Source organism: Sapajus apella, unplaced genomic scaffold (genome assembly GCF_009761245.1).
Source record: "Sapajus apella isolate SASKATOON/1434 unplaced genomic scaffold, GSC_monkey_1.0 scaffold86, whole genome shotgun sequence".
Classification (NCBI taxonomy): Eukaryota; Metazoa; Chordata; class Mammalia; order Primates; family Cebidae; genus Sapajus; species Sapajus apella.
Genome location: NW_022437026.1, coordinates 2,313,998 through 2,336,452, shown reverse-complemented (window position 1 = coordinate 2,336,452; position 22,455 = coordinate 2,313,998). Strand labels below are relative to the sequence as shown.

Below are 22,455 nucleotides of genomic sequence, written 5' to 3'. Positions count from 1 at the left end.
AAAGGTCAATGCTAGCTTAAAGATCACACCCTCATCTGCAAGACAAAACAGAGGTGGTTTCCAGGAAAAAAAAGACCAAACTCTCAGACTATACGAAAACTGAAGTAACCATACCATAATTTGCAAAGTACTTGCTTTCATCTGTCTTCTACTATCTGCATATATATTATGAGCTATAAAAACAAGCTGGCCTCCCTGTTAACGGAAACATGGGAAGGACCCTTAAAGTTTAGTTAATGAATGAAGATCAAGAGTTCTAGCAAGAAGGAACAATAGTCCAAGAAGGAAGCAAACAGAAGAGTCTGGAAAAACAAAATAGAAAATAAACAAGTGTGTCAAGAGAATAATTTCATGAAAAATAAATAGGAGGGAAGGCAATTTGAAGCTATGCAAGGATTTTCAACAGAGAGTAAGTCCATACTTTCCAAAGCCATGTACAAATCCTTACTTCAAAGAATGGTTAGGAGAATTTACAGAAGCTAGCAAAGTTCAGGGAATCTTAGTATTAGTTCCAAGATGAAAAGATACATAGCAGTGATTAATAATGCCCTTCAGGAGACTATGAAAACAGCTTTCTTTCTATCTGACAAAACTAACCTGGCTGGGGTGATCTCTTCCTGAATGAAGTACATATTTAATGCATAACAAAAAGCTAGGCAAGACTGATGAAAACTACTTGAGCTGTTCCACAATCAAGTTGACAGTCCTGAATATGAACTCAGTGTTTGTTGAGTAAATAATACCCATTAATACTTTTTTCCCTCTTGACCTATATCAAGCATAGGGGGAAACAAGTCATTTTAGAATTGAACAAGTGTTTTAGAATTGAAAGTAATGTTTTCACCAAATATTTAAATTTTTTATACCATACATAGCAGTTTACCGTTCTCCTCCCAAGTTTCTAGATATAGAAATAAATTCAACTTATTAATCCTGTGAACTATTCAAATAAACTATTCAAACGGAAAAACACAGGATAAAATAATTGCAGCTGACAATTTATTTCATTTTCAAATACATAATACTTTTTAATGTTTTCTTCTCAGATTGAGTGTATAATCTAGATTGTATTGTTTTTCTTTCCTTATCTCATTTGGTTGCCTAAAAGACTGATCAAACAAGTTAATGGAGCACTATTTTCTCTTCAGTGTTACAACTTTCCCTAATGAGCACTTATCTCAAGCCCAGAAAATTCATCATACTTTTTATTACGTGTACTCAAAAGTGTGAAATAAAATACAACAGCATATTATCACCAAAAATGAAATATTTATTCATAATATTAATCCACATACCCATTAACATCTACTAATTCTAGGTGATGAAAACACAGGTTTGTGTTTACATAATTATTTTTTAAGTTCACTGGATATATATAAAATATACACAGACAATAAATGTCAGGCTAACGTTTTAAGTTTTCGGCTTGGTTGACTAGATTAGTGTTTCTTCAAGTGTAGTTCCCTGACCAGCAGCATAAGCATCACCTAGGAAATTGTTAGAAACACAAAATCTGGTGCCTCACCCCAGACCTAATCAATCAGAAATTCTGAGGATGAGTCCCAGTAATTTGTGTTTTAACAAACCCTCCAGTTAATTCTGATACACACTTAAGTTTGGGGACTAGCTGACTATTTAAAAGATCTTACTATTCATCAAGAACAGAAAACAAGAGAAGCAAGCGGGCAGGGGCAGAGGAGATCATAAGGACAAGGTGCCTTAGTGCTTTATCGATTCACCTTCTTTTCCCCTTCCCCTGCCCACATGCCCTAGTTGGTCATTGTGTTATTTTTCGTTGTTGTTTGAAGAGACAGGGTCTCGCTCTGTCACCCAGGCTGGAGTGCAGTGGCAGGATCGGGACTCACTGCAGCCTCAACCTCCTGGGCTCCAGCAAATCCTCCCACCTTAGCCTCCTGAGTAGCTGGGATTTACAGGCAGGCACCACTGCACCTGGCTAATTTTTTTTCTTCCTTTTCTTTTTGAGGGGGGTGGGGGGTAGAGACAAGGTCTTGCTATGTAGCCTTTGCTGGTCTCAAACTCCTGGCCTCAAGCAATCCTCCACTTCAGCCTCTCAAAGCACTGGGTTTACAGACATGAGTCACAATGCCCAGTCAGTCTTCTTTATTTCTAATTATACCCAAATAAATTTATTTTAATACACATGAATTTATGCTTCTTAGTCTAACTGCATTATAAGCTTTTTAACCTCTAAATCCTCAACCCAAAATACTCATTAAAATTACGATAGAGAGTGTTTTAAAAATCCTAATGTCCAGGTTGTAGCCCAGACCAATAAAATCAGGGGGTGTGAACTGACCAAAAGTATTTTAAAAGCACCCCAGGCAATTCCAGTGTTCAACAATAGCTGAAAATCATGCAATCTAAGTGAAATTTTTTGTCTCTAGTTCAATAGTTCTCTAAGTATGATGAGAAAACTATCTATATCAGGATTGCTAGAAGTATATTACCCGAAATGATATTAAAAATAATCTTCAGTGATATATATATGACCTTTTTCTTAATAGTTCTGTATTTACTTTACATTTTCACTTTTTATTTTTTGGCAAATGTTTTCCATGTGTAGTAGTGAGAGTTTCATTTTAAAATAAGATTCCATTTTTTACAGTGAGTCAATTCTAAAAATTACTAAATAAAGCTGGGCACGCTGGCTCACACCTGTAATCCCAGCACTTTGGGAGGCCGAGGTGGACGGATCACTTGAGGTCAAGAGCTTGAGACCAGTCTGGCCAACATAGTGAAACCCCAACTCTACTAAAAATACAAAATTAGCCAGGCATGGTAGCATGCGCCTGTAATCCCAGCTACTCGGGAGGCTGAGACAGGAGAATCACTTGAACCCAGGAGGCGGAAGTTGCAGTGGGCCAAGTTGGTGCCATTGCACTCCAGCCTGAGCAACAAGAACGAAACTGCATCTCAAAAAAAAAAAAAAAAAAGTCACAAAACACTGGTAAATCATCAAATTCCAATGATAACTATCCTCTATCCATTCGAATTGCAAATTGTTTATATATTGTGGCATGGTTAGAAAAGCCCCCTCACTACACTGAGGATGGCAAATACATTTCAGTTCACACTACCAACTCTTATTCATTAGTAGTAACCAGTGATTCTCAACCTTGACTTCACATTAGAATGACTTGGGAAGATTTTTTTAATCCCCACAGCAAGACCACCCCAAACGCAATTAAATTATCTGAGGGTGTGGGTGAGACTCAGGCATCAGTTTTTGGTTTGTTTTTTAAGTTTCTCAGTGATACCAATATGCAGCTAAGGTTAAGAACCACTGATGTGGGTCCAGCTAGAGATGTTGCCAAGAGAGATTTAGAGATGATCTGCTATAAGTGGGCAACAGTTTTGCCAATCCTGCACTAGATTCACTCAGCCAAGTACAGGAGACTCTGACAGAACAGTAACTTCTGAGGACAGAAATGTCAAATTCCAGTACACTGAGGGTAAATATTTGTTTACATTTATCTTCGGGTATTTCTTGACAAAAAAACATAAAAAATATTTGTTTACTCTGGCCTGTCAGGTATTTTTAAAAACCAAACACCGAGTGTGGTGGCTCACACCTGTAATCCCAGCACTTTGGGAGGCCGAGGCTGATGGATCACGAGGTCAGGAGATCGAGACCATCTTAGCAAACATGGTAAAACCCCGTCTCTGCTAAAAACTACAAAAAAATTAGACGGGTGTGGTGGCGTGCAGCTATAGTTCCAGCTACTCAAGAGGCTGAAGCAAGGGAATCCCTTGAACCCAGGAGGTGGAGGTTGCAGTGAGCTAAGATTGCAACACTGCATTCCAGCCTGGAGATGGGTGAGAGTCCGTCTCAAAAAAATATATATATATATAACCTCTAAATAGGCACAGTAGCTTTATGAAATTAACCTGTCTCAGATACACACTTATAATTTTCAACAAGAGCTAAGATGGTAAAATTTATAAAGTATTCAGCTGAATCTATTCAAGGGGAGATCCAAAACAAGAGAGTTAAAATAGACAGACAAATACTACCGTTTATATGTACCACAAAGCATATGCAATCACAAGTTCAATACCACACATCACAAACAATTCTAACTGTTTCTGAAGTGTCTGTGATACAGCAGATCCCTTTCATAATTACATTATACTAGTGAAATTACAGCTACTCATTCAATGTCTTGCACAGACTATAAATCTTTGAGTATGTGAAATTCAGATTTTAAAATCTATTTTGTAATAAATTTGCCACCAAAAAAACATTTATAATACAACATTAAGTGAAAAGCAAATTCTAAAAAGTAATAAAATTTAGCTTTACTCGATGTGACAGAGAAATAATTTTTAATTTTAGGAAGCACAGTTTTTCTAATAAATGAACACTTGGCACAAAGTATAGCAGTTGTATCCACTTCCTGCCATAAATGCCAGCAGCAAGTACATCCTATTTCAAGTTCCTCTGAAGCCAATGAGTGGGCAGAACACAACCAGAGCCAAAATGGGGAACACATGGTATTCATTCTTTGAAAAAAATCAGCAGTAGATTACAACCAGGAGGGGAAGCCATCTGTCATAAGAAAAAGAGGTGGCAGGAGCTGTAACATGCCCCCTCAACCTGCACAGTCATATTTTAGATTTTAACCCTTGTAATAAACAATAGTTTTCAAAATTATTAGCCTCAAGGTTATGGATGGAATGGGAAGAGGAAGAAAAACCACCAACACTATAATTCTACCAATACCATAACCGTATCTCATACTGGGAAGAGCAACAATGTAGCAGCAAACAGAAACCAAACAAATGCATAAAAATCAGAAACAAGTCAACACTGAGAAATTCAACCTCCTCTAGTATGGGAAGCCCTGGCAGTTGTTATCTGCATCATCTGCATTTAGCCTACGAACATTTGCCTAAAACTTCAAAATGAACAAAAGAAGACAACTTCCAAAATTTAAAGATAAAAGTGAACTATGAGTCAAAAATCAACCTTTATCATTCAATTCCCCCTACCTTTACCCACCCTAATTCATCCACCATCACCTTCTTTGGGACTTCATCTTCAATAAGGTAAAGTCATTAAATAGATTTGAAAAAAAGAATCTTACTAAAGTGTTTACTAAAGTGTCAGTCCTATCTTCTCCATGGTCTGAAACCCATTAAAACCCATTTTAGACATATATAATAGGTTTCTAACCTTCAAAGGAGCACAAAACTAACATTAGTTACTGCCATTTTTAAATCTCAGAATATAGTAAGGTTTCACTTAGAAAAAGTATAGCCACTAAACCTCTATTTATTTAAATCAGCATTTTATACTGTCATTACAATGTTCTTACATTGTATGTATGTATGTATTCTTACATTACAATGTTCTTACATTGTAATGACAGTATAAAATAGACACAATATAAAATAAAAACATAATTTGTGAAATCAGAAGTGGTCACGCTAATTCTAGTTTATTCACGTACTTGTCAATATTCTTGCATTCAACCAGTTCCTGAAACCTTACTTCCTCCACTCAAAGCTATCTCTAAAAAGAAAATAGTGATTCTTCCTTGAACAGATTCAGCTAAATACCCAACTACTGGTAATTTAATTCTTCTTTCAGGCTTTGGCATACAAAGACATATCTATTATACAAAAAAAAAAAAAAAAAAAATTAACAACTCTTTAAAATATTTCTGTATATGTCAATAAATGTTTTATTTTTAAATTAAATCAATAGTGGGGGGTATGCCTTATGCTCCTTAACAACACACAATAAATATTTAAGATAGAGAAATAGTTACCCTCCACCAAGTTAATAGTGTAATTTATTATTTTAATTGTACAAAAAATGAAGTCGATAGTTCAGAAATGACAGATTTTATGTTCAAAAGTTCAATAAGTAGGACGTCAATAAGTAGGACATCTCAATAAACAGACCTCTGGGGAAAATCCACTGGGTCACATAAAAATACACCAAATGTTCATGCATCATGAAGTAATGCTGAATTTTTTTTTTTTTTTTTTTTAAGACGGAGTTTTACTGTTGCTACCCAGGCCGGAGGGCAATGGCACAATCTTAGCTCACTGCAACCTCCACCTCCTGGGTTCAAGCAATTCTCCTGCCTCAGCCTCCCAAGTAGCTGGGACTAGAGGTGTGTGCCACCATGCCCAGCTAATTTTTGTATTTTTAGTAGAGACAGGGTTTCACCATGTTGACCAGGATGGTCTTGATCTCTTGACCTTGTGATCCACCCTCCTCGGCCTCCCAAAGTGCTGGGATTATAGGCGTGAGCCACCATGCCTGGCCGAGTAATGTTGAATTCTTAATTCAACTACTCAATGATAACATTTTGGGCAACTATAGAATAAGGCTACTTTCTTCTTTTCCTAAAACAACTAAGGCAAATGTGAAGGGTATGTCACATCCTGAAGTCTTTGTTTCCCTTCTCTGACAGCCAAGAGCAGTGAGAAAGCCCATACCACTGAGTGGCACTATCTGGTTGGAAGGCTGCCTCTGCCACCTGACAGCCATGTGACCTTGGGCAAGTTACTCTCTCTCAGACTCGGTTTCTACTTCAATAAAATAATAGTACCAGCTGGGTGCCATGGCTCACCCCTGTGATCCCAGCACTTCGGGAGGCCGAGGTGGGCAGATCACAAGGTCAGGAAATCGAGATCAACCTGGCCAACATGGTGAAACCCTGTCTCTATTAAAAATACAAAAATTAGCTGCAAATGGCGGTGCGCACTCATAGTCCCAGCTACTCAGGAGGCTGAGACAAGATTGCTTGAACCCAGAAGGCAGAAGGTACAGTGAGCCGAGATCGCACAACTGCACTCTAGCCTGGGCAACAGAGCAAGCCTCCGCCTCAAAAAAAAATTATAAAATTGTTATGATGGTTAATAACATAGAGCACATAAAACAGGTCCTGTTCCTTAGTAAACACTACACAAGTGTTAGCTATTATTATTTATTCTGTTATCTAAACCAAGTACTGAAAAACTTTGTAAAAATGCCAAAGTAAACATTCTATTTCAGGTCTAGCAAGTCATATAGACTCTATCACAACTACTCTATCTACCACTGGTGTGAAAGCAGCCATACATTATACAGAAATAAGCATAGCTGTGTTCCAATAAAACTTTATTTATGCACATTGAATTTTGAATTTCATATAATTTTCACACATCACAAAATATTACCTTTTTAATCATTTAAAAATGTAAAAGCCATTCTTTTCTTGTAGGATGTACAACTGTAGGAAGGATTTGGCCCATGGGCTAAAATATGGTGATTCCTATTATAAACTAATGCTTCTCGAAGCCAGTCCATGACCAAGTTTCCTTAATAAAATTCTCACTACAAAGTTAAAATCTGTATTTTCTTGAAAGAACTGTCTCTTACTGTGAAATTATGCACAAATTCCTTTGGTGTTAGAATGACTTTCCCCTTATAAAATAACAGTAATTATAGTATGTAGTCCTTTATCATCTTTTTTAATTGTTTTTATTTGACAATCCTATGCCAGTCTCCCCTAAGTTTTTTTGGTTATTTTTTATTTTCCTAGTGTGTGAAATCCAAGCCTGGGAATCATTAACTTAATGCTTTCTGCCTAATCAAAACAAGAAAAGTACTCATGCATGTCATTAACACCTACTGATACTATTTACACTAATCAAGTTATATTTATCATCTTATCAACTGATCACTTATTATTTCTTTTCTCTACCCCTTCTATCAATGTTAACCTCTTCTCAGAAGCTTTTGGAGCCTGATACTCCTATTCTTGTATTTCCTCCTCCAGCTAAAACACAGAGGAATTTTAATGCCATCTTTTACATTTAATAAATAACTGAATAAATATTAATTTTTCAATAAATATTTTAAACAAGTATGTACACTTCATTCATCTGTCCTTAGTCAAAAACATTACAATGACATTTAATTGGCTTTGTAGCCAGACAGACCAATATCTGCTGCTTGCTAGATGTGAGACCTGACCAAGTTCCTCTCTTAATTTTCAATTTCCTCACCTATAAATGAGGACAACATTGCTTACCTACAGAACTGTAAGTAAGGATTAGAAGCAATGTATATGAAAGCATCTAGGATGGTATCTATAAATGTTCTATAATAATTATTACTAGCATCTATAATTGTCTAGATATATTAGTATCTATATCTATAATAGATACTATTAACACCTTCACTAGTTCTCTATAATAGGTACTCAGAGATGCATTTGATAACAGTATCACAGTAAGAGATTTTCACTGACAAATCTACTATAGTATTTTTTAAAGGGTACAACAGCAGATGATACATAAAAACCAAAGGGAACCTCAGAGGTAATGTTACAATTTTTTCTTTTTTCTGAGACGGAGTTTCACTCATGTTACCCAGGCTGGAGTGCAATGGCGCAATCTCGGCTCATCGCAACCTCCGCCTCCTGGGTTCAGGCAATTCTCCTGCCTCAGCCTCCTCAGTAGCTGGGATTACAGGCACGCACCACCATGCCCAGCTAATTTTTTGTATTTTTAGTAGAGACAGGGTTTCACCATGTTGACCAGGATGGTCTCGATCTCTTGACCTCGTGATCCACCCGCCTCGGCCTCCCAAAGTGCTGGGATTACAGACTTGAGCCACCGCGCCCGGCCGGTAATGTTACAATTTTAATGTCAGTAAATAATAGGGATATTGTGAGCAAAGTATACCTTTTAGTGACATACACTTATGTAAGAATTTTAAAAGCACAGTACAGAAATTAATAATTTAAAATAAGCAGAATAAGAAAATATAAGCATTCTATGTTGCCCATTCAAGAGAAATCTCCACTGCCTTGTGAAGGTTAAGTGTTCTTCATACAAAAGCACGTATTTTAAATTATTTGTGGACAGTTCTGGGACCAACTAACCAATCAGGAACCCCTTACCACAGAAAGAAAATAGAGCAATAAAAAATTTATTTCCAGCAATACTACATTTCTTTTGGGAAAGCACTCCATTATTCATGGATGAGTCATTGTGGAAATAAAAATGTTAAATAATGAATATGACTGTAACTGAAAATCCTGAGAGCTAATTACCCTATTCAAAGTTCCTGATAACTCCTTCAGGAATATTAAGGCTGGGCTGGTAGTGACGAGTTATCCAAATGAAACTTATTATTCACTGTGACCCACTTTCTAAAAAAATTTTATAGGTCCCATGCTACTGTTTGCTCTGGTAGCAGATCATGAAAGGTATATTTCATACTTTAAAATATTTAATAAAATGTATTTGTATTTAAGAGATATTTGAATTAATTTTAACTCAACTAACATTTATTATAGTGCATACCTATTTTGTCAGGTAGTCTTGTCCATGATTTACACATATTATCTTCATTAATCTCACTTAAATATTGCACCAACAATACAAGTATTATTATCCCCATTTGTCAACTGATGAAATTCACATGAAGTCTCTTTGCCCTTTATATGTAAACACTGATTTTATGCTACCTACCTTGAAAAGAACTTCATTAGTTATGTATTTCTCATCCTCAGAAGCACTCAACTTGGTTATATAAATCAATTCTGAATTTGGTCATTATGATAAAAGTGAACAGACTCTTAGAGAATTCCACTAGGATAACTGACAAAAACAAAATCAGGTCATTTCAGAAGAAAGAATCTCTAAAGATCACATAGTCCAACTTTCTGGGTTTTAAAGATGAAGAAACACATTAAAAAAGCTTAAACACTGCCATGGCTATACACCTGGCAGAGTCAGGATCAGAACTAGAATGCAGATCTTCTGATTTCAAATTCAGTGTTCAATTTATTACACCAGTGAATTTCAGGCTTATCAGACTTAATACCCTCACATTTTATAACAAACACTTTATAAATATGCCCTTCACTATCCTGAAATGCACAGATAATAAGCCCGCTCCCACATACAATTTCAAAAAAAATTATATAATGCTGTATGAAGGAAAAAAGAAAGAATTTATAATAAAATAGTATGTATGTTAACATGTAAATGCTAGGGCACAGCTACACCAAAAGCCATATGCAAACGAGGCTAAAGAGATAGCATTAGCAATATTAGCAAACAGAAGATAAATAGCATAGCAATGTTGCTGTTGAAGTGGTTTTCCAAAATGGCAAAAACTCAAGGTAAAGTTACAAAGTGAAGTATAATCCTCTATCAACTTCCTCCTCAAACAGTGCTAATGTACTTAAACATTTATTTAGTTAGGATCTAGGCTCAAATTACTATAAACAGATTTTTCTACCTACTAAATTTTTGGTTTTTTTTGAAACAGAGTCTGGCTCTGGCGCCAGGCACCAGGCTGGAGTGCAGTGGTGCAATCTCGGCTCACTGCAACCTCTGCCTCCAGGGTTCAAGCAATTCTCCTGCCTCAGCCTCCTGAGTAGCTGGGACTACAGGCGTGCGCCACCACACCCGGCTAATTTTTTTTGTATTTTTTTAGTAGAGACAGGGTTTCATCATGTTAGCCAGGATGGTCTCGATCTCTTGACTTCGTGATCTGCTCACCTTGGCCTCCCAAAGTGCTGGGATCACAGGCGTGAGCCACCGCACCCAGCCCCTATCAAATTTCTAGCAAGACATATGAAAATCATATAGTACAAGGGAAGGCTTCTCAGTATGCAGACCTGTCCTAAGCAGTGCAGGGGATGTGGTAACTTTAAGCCCTTTCCACCCTATATCCTATAAACACTTTCTGCCCCCCAGTTATTCTAATAGCCAGTGATCCCACAACTTCCCAAACAATTTAGATCCAATACACTATCCCTTGAAAATAAGTATCTTTCATCAGAAATACCAAGAGAAATCCAAAACTTTGTCTGCTACCATTTAAGTAGATAACTTTTTACCCACTGCATCTCTTGAAAATACTCTGTACCATAAGTAACATGTTTTCATAGGAAAATAAGAAATAGACCCTCATGAAATTACAAGATAGGAAGGGCTAGAAACATTCACTAAAGTATGCTTCTCTCCTAAGAATGTGGCACCTATTTTAAGTTCCTAAGCCCATGAAGAAGAGTCATGTTAAAAGAAGAAATTATTAATTATGCAGGTTATCAAATCCATGAAAGATAATCAAAAGGACATTTTTGGAATGTATTCTCCCAATTTTTGAATAGATTTTAAGTCCTATAAAACAAAGTTCCCAAAAACGTTTCTCTGAAATACAACAAATGCTGTAGGTTTATAATGTAAATACAGTGCAACTGTGTTTAAAAAATAAAAATAAAAATACTAGCCAGGGTGCAGTGGCTCACACCTGTAATCCCAGCACTCTGGGAGGCCGAGGCAGGCAGATCACTTGAGGTCAGGAGTTTGAGACCAGCCTGGCATGGTGAAACTCCATCTCTATTAAAAATACAAAAATTAGCCGAGCACAGTGGCAGGTGCCTGTAATCCCAGCTATTCGAGAAGCTGAAGCGGGAGAACAACTTGAACCCAGGAGGCAGGGGTTGCAGTGAGCCAGGATCGTGCTACTGCGCTCCAGCCTGGGCGACAGGGCTAGACCCCATCTCAAAAAATAAAAATACTGTGCTTAAAAAAAAAAAAAAAAAAAAAAACTTATCTGTAAACAGCTAATTATGGAAATTTTGCTTTCATTTTAATATCATTAGACAAACAATGGGAATGATATTGATGTACAAAGAAATAAAACTATAAATACCATACAAAACTCTTTAACCCACACAGATAAAGTGTAACATACCATTATTTATATGTTTGATGATAAAAATACCTGAATTACAGACACATCTCTCCTTAGATTTCACAGGAAATGAAAAAGTAAATATAAACAATGAAAAAACCTGAAAAACTATTTTCAAAGAAAGAAAAAAATTAAAATCTCCTTCAACATGGCTGTACATCAAATAGAGTATAATTAAAATGCTGCAAGTCTTCTCTTCTTGAGTTCCTTCAACCATCTTATAAAGCATTTCTCATAAAGTTTCCGGGCACCTCCTATACTCTTCTGGGCATAACAGAGCACTCACAACATATGTCAAGTTCCAGAAGGTGGTACAACTTTAAATGGTAAAATGAAACTATGACCTCCACTGATTAACATTAATGTAACTAAAAGCTAAACCCATTTTCTGATTTCTTTTGCACAAGAGAAAAGTAGAACTCTCAAATTATATTTAAAATGCCATCTGCAAATTTGCAGTAAATTAGCAAATCTCTAAAAACAATTTCACTGAGATGAAACCACACACTACACTGCACTGTGAAATCCAAAAAGACAGAGGAAAATAAAAAGTGAGCAAGATTCCAATTATCTAGCAAATTCTGCCCTTATTTCCTCATATAAGCCCTATCTCATATTTATGCAACATTTTTATTAGAGTTGCTGAATTATTTTTCATAAAACTTCACTGAATACCAGATCAGCAAACTGACCAACTATAGAGGAAGCAAATTTCCCATACCCATTTAAATACCTTCACGTATGATTAAGACATGGTAAATGGGCAGTTCAAATTTCTGTAACCCATACATGTACAAATTTTGCCCCTTGATTGCTAACTCCCCAAAAGGAACATTATCCATTTTACATTTGATTTCATTTTCTCATGGTACTCTGCATAGTGCCTTTAACACATTCCTTTTCTGAAACAACAAAAAAGATTAAACTTATCTATCTGGACAATAAACAAAGATACCAATTTACCTACATCTCCTTGTTAAATCAGAATTATTGAAAAGAAAATTTAAACAATAATCTCAGACATAAATCGCAAATTTTAAGATCAGACTTTAAATGACAGTGAAACAATCTGCAACCTCATGAAAAAGTTTATTTAAGGCCGGAAGCAGTGGCTCACATCTGTAATCCCAACACTTTGGGAGGACAAGATCAGTGGCCTGAGGCCAGGAGTTCGAGAGCAGCCTGGCCAACATGGTAAAACCCCATCTCTACTAAAAATACAAAAAATTAGCCAGGCGTGGTGGTGGGCGCCTGTAATCCCAGCTACTCCAGAGGCTGAGGCAGGAGAATTGCTTGAACCCAGGAAGCAAAAGCTGTAGTGAACCCAGATTTCGCCTTTGCACTCCAGCCTGGGCAACAAGAGAGAAACTCTGTCTCCAAAAAAAAAAAAAAAAAAAAAAAAAAGTTTATTTAATGGCAAATAATAAAGGCTTTTGCGATGTGGCAAATCAAGGTATAACTTAAAATTATATAAATGTTAACAGTTAAAAGTCTCCAAATAATGAGAAAAAAATGACAAAGAATTACACAGGGTTAAGTTTATCGTTTTGCATTTCTAAACTAGAAATTCTCTTGATTCCTAAGTAAATGAGAATCGTAAAAATCAGACTCCAAAAAGAAAAGAAACATACAAGGCAAAAAACATTAAATTCACCTGCCATCCTATAATATTAAACAGTATTCTGTTCATGCAAAATTTCAATAATAGTGCTTTAAAATAATTATTTTTAAAATAAGCTTCCAAATAAATTCAACATATATAATTATTTCAAGGCATAATCAAGAAAGAAGTATGATATCTGGTTAAATGCTGTTTAGAATAAAAAAATATAAATCATCCAAAGTCTGATTAGCTCTGCAATTCCACCAAGCTCACTAGATTTTCATTCTTCATGAAGGAAACATACACTAAAAACATTCCTTATTCCTAATTTTAAAAAAGAAAAAGAAAAGGCCTTCCCTGTTAAATACATGCTATTCTAACTCTCCAACCAGCAGTATTTCAAGTTCAGTAACAAAAGGATAAGACAAAAAAACAGCTGAGTATTTATATTAGAAACTATCTTCTAAAAGAACTCCATAATAAAGAACCACACATATTAAGCAATTCTAAGCAAAAGTGTTTTTACATTTGATAGAATCCTAGACCAAGACCTCTATGGTCCAATCAGATCAAATATTTAGAATGGACCTAAATCCCCAGTCTCAAATTGAAATGAGGAAACTAATTACTGTAAATCCTATTAAACCAATCTTCTTTATAAAGTGGAAGATGCCTGACCTCTGAGGGCTACAGAGGGTATAATGAATGCAGAGTTTAATTAGGCCCCACTGCTGGCAGACTATAATCTATTAATTAGCATTCTCTGTCTCTGTATCTCATTGCAGTGTTTCACTTTACTTTAAAATTGCACCCTTCATTTTTTGGACCAAAGTTACACAATTTTAGGATTGTGTGGTAATTACAGTGGGTATAGGAAGAATATATCACTGCCAGCACTAATGTTTAATTAGGGCAAGGGGTGGAATCTAGATAAGGCAGTGTTCACCATTCTTCAGCACATATGGGTTTTTTGGCATGAAAATCCTGTGGGTTGTTTCACTGGAACTGAAGTATCCACTATTGTCTTTTCAGAAGATTCAAATATTTTGCCTTTGAATGCAGACTGATACTTTGAAAGTATATTACATATTTCCACACAGCTTCTGAAGAATAGGCATAAACAATTGCTTCAATTATTTCAAAATGAACAAGTATGCCAATAACTTTTTTCATTAAAATGGACATTTCTGAGTCACTTGATAATAAAAACCATCTTGATGAGAGGCATAGTTTCAGCATCATCAACAAGGTATAATGGTGACTAATTCAAGGTATAATGGTGATAAATCCAGTAACTTCAAATCTACTCTAAATTTGATACACACACATAATCTTATATACACATATGTCAATCTATTCTTGAAAAGTAGAGCCTTTAAAAAGAAGTGTTTATTCATATGCAATTTTCCACAGTATTTCTTAATTATTTTACATTTTAATTTTTTTTTTTTTTTTTTTTGAGACGGAGTTTCGCTCTTGTTACCCAGGCTGGAGTGCAATGGCGCGATCTCGGCTCACCGCAACCTCCGCCTCCTGAGTTCAGGCAATTCTCCTGCCTCAGCCTCCTGAGTAGCTGGGACTACAGGCACGCGCCACCATGCCCAGCTAATTTTTTGTAGTTTTTTAGTAGAGACGGGGTTTCACCATGTTGACCAGGATGGTCTTGATCTCTTGACCTTGTGATCCACCCACCTCGGCCTCCCAAAGTGCTGGGATTACAGGCTTGAGCCACCGCGCCCAGCCGAATTTTTTTTTTAAGAAGCAAGCGCTTACTATGTTGCACAGGCTGGTCTCAAACTCCTGGACTCAAGAGATCCTCCTGCCTCAGCCTCCTGAGTAGCTGGGACTACAGGCATATGCCACCATACCCAGCTCACAATATTCATTATAATAAAACATTATGTCTCAGCCACTTTTCAATTAAATCTAAGTAAATTGTAATTATTTTAATTAATACATTTGATATTGTATAATATCCAAATATGATACACTATAATAATTATCTAAATACATATAAAGAATCTCATATTTGGGCACTAGTACACACCATTACATACTCCAAATTTACCAATTTCATGTTTTCCAAGAAAGAAAAAACAAAAACAATAACCCCTAAGAATACAGATACAGTTTCCAAGACCTAGGTTATATTGACACATAACCACAAAACTAAAAGAAGCAAATTCATTTTTTTCTCCTGATATTTCCAATTCAATACCAAACTATAAAAACTGAGAATGCAGGTCAGGCGCGCTGGCTCCTGCCTGCAATCCCAGCACTTTGGAAGGGCGAGGCGAGACAGATCACCTGAGGTCAGGAGTTTGAGATCATCCAGGCCAGCACAGCGAAACCCTGTCTCTACTAAAAATTCAAAAATTAGCTCAGCGTGGTGGCACGTGCCTGTAATCCTAGCTACTCGGGAAGCTGAGGCAAAAAAATCGCTTGACCCTGGGAGGCAGAGGTTACAGTGAGCTGAGACTGCACCACTGCACTCCAGCCTGGGCAACAGAGTAAAACTCCATTTCAAAAAAAAAACAAAAAACTGAGAATGTACTATTATGTTACATTTAAGAATGATTTTTTTTTTTTTTGGTGTTGTACTTCAACTGACAAATTCAACTGATTTACTTGATAATACAATGCAAATTAAAAACTAAATTGTCAGTGTTGTACTGACAACTCAAAAATGTCAACTTAAGAAAACGTACTTCACTGTTCTGCTGTCATATATCATTTGAACATTTATCTTGTGCATCAATGATTCACAAGGTGAGGAGACATCAAAATCACCTGGAGGGCTCTTTTTAACTAAACATATCTAAGATTTTAAAGACCCTTTTCCCCTGCAAACACCCCATCCACTGAGGGTCCCTGTCACAGTTAATGATCATTATGAACAGGAGAGGTCACAACCCTGAGATGTAAAGTGGCAGAATAAAGGATGAGACATACTGAACAGATAGTCCCTTGTTTCTTTTCCCTTCTTTTACAGTTGAACTCAAAAGTGGCAAAACAGAACCATCACAAATTAACAGACAGGCAACAGACAAGTTTAAGAATTAGATTTACGCCAGGTGCAGTGGCTCATACCTGTAATCCCAGCACTTTGGGAGGCTGAGGCGGGCAGATCACAAGGTCAGGAGTTCAAGACCAGCCTGGCCAACATGGTGAAACCCCATCTCTACTAAAAATACAAAAAATTAGCTGGGCATGGTGATGCACGCCTGTAATCTCAGCAATTCGGGAGACTGAGGTAGGAAAATTGCTTGAACCAGGACCCAGGAGGTGGAAGTTGCAGTGAGCCAAGATTGCGCCACTGCACTCCAGCCTGGGCTACAGAGCAAGACTCCATCTCAAAAAAAAAGGAAAAAAAAAACCAATTAGGTTAGATTTTTAGATTTACTAAATTCCAAAGATCCCAAGAGTGGTTTCTCATCAGAACCACCAGAGAAGCTTGTTCAAAACATAAGTTCCTGGGTCCCATCTCAAGACACTGTGCTTAGCTGGTATAAAGGAAGGCCTGGCAATCTATGTTTTAACCAACTATACCTGTTGATGTTGTTTCTGAGCCAACATTTAAGAATCCTGTTCTTAATTTTAGACTCTATCAGTGGGGCCTACTTTAGCTTTTTTCTCTCTTTACACATTATTAAAGTCCTGATGGCTCAAACTTAAAAAACTCCCTAAAGAATATTTTTTAAAGGACAATTTCTCTTTAAAGAAGCTAGTTCTCTAAGAAAGACATTTAAGTGGCTGGGTGAAGTGACTCACACTTGTAATCCCAGCACTTTGGAAGGCTGAGGCCAGCAGATCAGAAGGTCAGGAGTTCAAGACCAGCCTGGCCAACACAGTGAAACCCCATCTCTACTAAAAATATAAAAATTAGTTGGGCATGGTGGCGGGCACCTGTAATCCCAGCTACTCAGGAGGCTGAGGCAGAAGAATTGCTTGAACCTGGGAGGCAGAGGTTGCAGTGAGCCAAGATCATGCTACTACACTACAGCCTGGGCAACAGAACTAGACTCTGTCTCAAACAAAAACAAAAAAAAAAGGAGATTTATTTTAAGTATATTAAAACATTCAAATTTTGAGTAGTGACAACTTAAATGTAATAACCAATTAAAAAGTAAAAGCAAAGTAGTTTGAAGCTATAATGTATCTGAGAAAGAAAAAAATTACCATAATTTCTAATTACTTAGAAATCTCTGATTCGAATGAATTCAAGGTTCAGTTTTTAATTTGCATTGTACTACCAAGTAAATTTGAAGAATTTTGGCCCTGTGATATTAACTTAACTAGAACAGATAAAATAGAATAGCATGAGGCATTAAAAATAATGATTTAGATATATATTAGAGGCCTTTAATATACAGTAGAAATGTTATTAGCTAAAAAAAGGTCACAGCAAAACACCAACAGTATTCCAATCAGGTAAATCTGTTATGTGTGTCTGCATAGAGATATTTCAGTAAAGAGAAATATCAAAATGTTAACAGTGGAATAGCAAAGTTATCAGTAAATGGGAGGATCTGGAATAAATTTCGCTTTCATAGCTACGATTTTCTGTTTTATATTTATGAACAGAAAAAATGAGCTATTTTGATTGTTGAAAATGTGTCTGGAGCTTTAACATACAAAATGTAATGTAACTAGAGATCTTCAAGTAGCCAAAACAATAGATCTGAATATCTAGACTACATATTAGTAAAAATGGTAAGACAATCAACAGAAATCTTAAATTAGATTTACAGTCATATCTGGCTTAATAACAGAGATACATTCTGAGAAAGGCGATTTCCTCATTGTGCAAAGATCATAGAATGGACTTATACAAACCCATCTGGTACAGCCTACCACACACCTAGGATACAGGATATAGCCTACTGCTTCTAGGCTACAAACCTGTACAGCATGTTACTGTATTGAATATTGTAAGCAACTGTGACACAATGGTAAGTATTTGTGTATCTAAATATATCTAAGTATGGAAAAGATACAGTGAAAAAACTATATTATAATCTTTGTTTTTAGAGACAGGGTCTCACTCTGTCACCTAAATTGGATTACAGTGGCCCAATCTCAGCTCACTGCAGCCTCGACCTCCCAGGCTCAGGTGACCCTCCTGCTTCAGCCACCCAAGCACTACAGGCACCTACCACCACACCCGGCTAATTTTTTTCAATTTTTTGTAGAGACAGGGTTTCACCATATTGCCTAGGCTGGTCTCAAACTTCTGGCCTCAAGCAATCCGCAACCCCTCAGCCACACAAAGTGCTGGGAGTACAGGCACGAGCTACCACACCTGCCTAATACTATATTGTAATCTTACAAGACTACAATCATACATGAGGTCCATTACAGACCTAAACTACTTTGTGTGGCAGATGACTTCTTCATCAAAGACACAGATCATTTCTAATTCCTTCTTTATTTCCTAGTATCATTTAAAAACACAGCAGAAATTGAGATCAGTTAGTTTATAATTTTCATTAACCTAATCCAAAAATAAAGTGTAATACCAACAATGAGGTAGCTGATTTAAAATTCTCCTTTAAGGTATAAGAAAGCTTTTTTAAGGAAAAACAAAAAACATCAAGCTCGAAAGTTTAAGTTCTAAAAGTACAGACAACCTGGGCCACGGGGGGAAAAATGTAAAAAGAGAAAAATTCTCTAAGTCTTTTAAACAAAAAGTATGGGCTGGGTTCAGTGGCTCACGCTTGTAATCGCAGCACTCTGGGAGGCTGAAGCAAGCGGATTCCTGAGGTCAGGAGTTTAAGATCAGCCTAGCCAACATGGTGAAACCCCATCTCTACTAAAAATACAAAAATTAGCCAGGCCTGGTGGCAGGCACCTGTAATCCCAGCTACTCAGGAGGCTGAGACAGAAGAATTGCTTGAACCTAGGAGGAGGAGGTTGCGGTGAGCCGAGTTTGCACCACTGCACCCCAGCCTGGTAGACAGAGCAAGACTCCATCTCATTTAAAAAAAAAAAAAAAAAAAGTTATGTTAACATTTTAAATGGTAGAGCCTGAATATGATTTGTTCATATCTTTGAAGGTATCAGCTTTCTCACCAAACACAACATGGCTATCACCAAACATCAACTATAACCTGGACGAGCACAGAAAATTAAGTGAATGTTTCCTATAGCTGATGTGACAGCACTTAGCTCTCCAACCACAAAGCCCCATAATTACAATGCCCAGTCATCTCATTTATTTTTTTTTTTTTGGTATATCATTTATTTTCTAAAAGCAAACAATCACACCAAGTTGCTTTTCCTCCACTTTAAATGTAAAGAATTAAAGAACAAAAAGCTACATAAGCATCCTGAAGTTAAAACTTTCATGAATGGCAACAAAAAGAACAGTTACTTATTGTTAGTACTTAATAAATACATCATTCAACATCAACTTTTTTTTTTTTTTGAATCAGTCTCACCCAGGCTGGAGTACAGTGGCAGGACCTCAGCTTACTGCAACCTCTGCCTCCCAAGTTCAGGTACTTCTCCTACCTCACCCTCCCGAGAAGCTGGGATTACAGGCATGTGCCATCACACCCGGCTAATTTTTGTGTTTTTTGTAGAACTGGGGTTTCACCATGTTGCCAGGCTGGTCGCGAACTCCTAACCTCAATGATCCACCCACCTTGGCCTCCAAAGTGCTGTGATTACAGGTGTGAGCCACCACACCCAGCCAACATTAACTTTTTTAAAGTAATTTCCATTCTGAGCTGACACTACTGGCCAATACTACCTTGCAATAGTCATTTGTTTTGCTTTTTTAACAATGACTTTTTGACATTATGACAAATCTTCATGGTATACCTTACACTTAAGTTACCTAGTCTAAATAAATTTGGTAGTAGATATTAAGAGCGTGTGGCAAAATTATACTCACAAGAATTGAAAAAAAAATAAAATACGCTGAAAGGAAAGACAGGAAGAGAAACAGAAACCAGTGAAAAGAACCAAGCAAGAATGGGAACAAGCACACATGGACAACTAGAAAAAAACAGGACACAGGACCAAATTTGGAAAAGGCTGAGAAATGGAGGATAGAAAATAGTAAAATAAGTAGGAAAAACGAAGATGCATATACTACAGAGGGAAAAATCTAAGACAGGGGAAAAAAAGGCTATTTCATTTATATACATGAATTCGACCACTAAAGGTAAACACACATGTAGAACTTACCTGGTTTTCCTCCTGTACAACTCTGTACTGTTCCTTCCAAATGGTGATTTTGGAAGCTTCATCTTTTCTCAGGGCTCGTTCTTTCTTCAGCTCTGGGCTCCAGAAGGTCTTGATGCTATTCATTGAAGAACTCAATTTGCTCTCCTTCACTTCCACATCCTTCCTTAAGAGATCATTTTCCCTTAATACTTCCTTCAGCTGTGTCTGCAGATCCATGATTGTATTATCTCTTGCCTGACGAAGAGAGTGAGGCACAGTGGATGCCATACTCACAGGTGGGAGGTGATGCTCTCCAAATGCTATCGTGTCACTAGCAACCCCACTGCTAGCTATATTGGGGCTACTACCCATAGCAGTCATCCGAACACCATAAGGCAGACGTCCCCCAGAACGGCCAAGTGTCATGGTGCTTTTAGGTGTTTCTGAACCCACATTTTCATGGTCACTTAGGTACATAGGGCCAGATGTGGCATAGGCAGCATTCAAAGATTGTATATTTTCCATTGAAAGGGTTTTCCCACTGCCACCTCCAACGCTGCTTCCAGAACTCCCTCCGGTACTATTGGTTCGACGATGACCCAAGCGAGGGGAACGTGGAAGCCTGGGTGAACGTCCAGGACTCTGGTTGCTCGGTTCCACCTTCCCAACAGAGCGAGCACTTCCATACATGGTTGCCAGGTCAACTTAGGAGCCAGAAAAGGTGTAAAGCAGAAAAAAAAAAAAATGGGAACTTTGTGAGGTGTCTCTGTGGCTGTAAGTCAGTTTAAGGTTAATCAGAAGAAGGTCCCAGCTGTCCAATCTTGAAGAAGTATCTTACACCATATCTGCAATTAAAAGATCGCACATTAAATCCTCCAATAATAAATATTTCCCTTCTCAAAAACTTTCCATTACCCTCACTTAAGGAAGATCCACCCCTTCTCTACCACGTACTTGGACATTCAAAATGTGATTACAGCATTATGTACTTCACAGTAAACAATATTTTAGAGATATTTTAGATGTCTCAAAACTGAATGCTGAAAAGATACCATCCAACTGAAAAAGAAAAAAAAAAAGTGCCAGGTACAATGGCTCATGCCTATAATCCCAACACTTTGGGAGGCCAAGGTGGGAAGATGGCTTGAGGCCTGGAGTTCAAGACCAACCTGGGGTACATAGCAGGACCCTGTCTCTACAAAAAATAAAAAGAGAAAAACAAGAAGTATAAAGACTGACACAAAAAAGATTAAAATAAATACCTGAATATATAATTTTCTAACTGAAAACCCAAGATAATCAACTGACAAGTTAGTAGAATAACAGAACTCAACAAACTGGTCAGACTCAAGATCAATATATAAACACCAATACTTTCACATATATTTCAGTAGTAACAACTAGAAAATGCAGTTTTTAATTTAAAAGAAATTTTAAATTCCATTAACAACAGTAACAAAACCGTAAAAGCACTTTGATTTAAATCAACAAAAATGTGCAAGCATTTTTGAGGGGGAAAAAAGCTATAAAACTTTACTAAAAGACATGAAAGAAAACTACAAAGAAAAGTTATCTGTGTTCATGGATGAGAAGACAAACACTATTAAGATTCAGTTCTGGCTGGGCGTGGTGGCTCAGGCCTGTAATCCAGGCACTTTGGGAAGCCGAGGTGGGCGGATCACGAGGTCAGGAGATCAAGACCATCCTGGCCAACATGGTGACTAAAAATACAAAAATTAGCCCGGCATGGTGGCACGTGCCTGTGGTCCCAGCTACTTGGGAGGCTAAGGCGGAAGAATCGCTTGAACCCAGGAGGTGGAGGCTGCAGTGAGCCGGGATTGCGCCTCTGCACTCCAGCCTGGTGACAGAGCAAGACCCCGCCTAAAAAAAAAAAAAAAAAAAAGATTCGGTTCTTTCCAAACTACTTAGTACAATCCCA

The 22,455-nt window shown here is 37.2% G+C and overlaps 1 protein-coding gene across 16 annotated transcripts in view; it reads right to left on the bottom strand.

Annotated features, from left to right (window-relative positions):
- Positions 1-22,455, bottom strand: part of ERC1 (ELKS/RAB6-interacting/CAST family member 1) — a 542,093-nt gene that overhangs the window by 478,558 nt on the left and 41,080 nt on the right. For 15 of the 16 annotated variants that reach the window (XM_032254227.1, XM_032254224.1, XM_032254230.1 and 12 more), the window contains one exon: positions 20,538-21,361. In XM_032254227.1, the coding sequence (XP_032110118.1) occupies positions 20,538-21,206 (669 nt within the window). In that variant the 5' untranslated portion in view covers positions 21,207-21,361. Of the gene's footprint in view, positions 1-20,537; positions 21,362-21,470; positions 21,586-22,455 lie in introns of those variants that run through there. The other variant, XM_032254225.1, reaches the window with a different exon arrangement.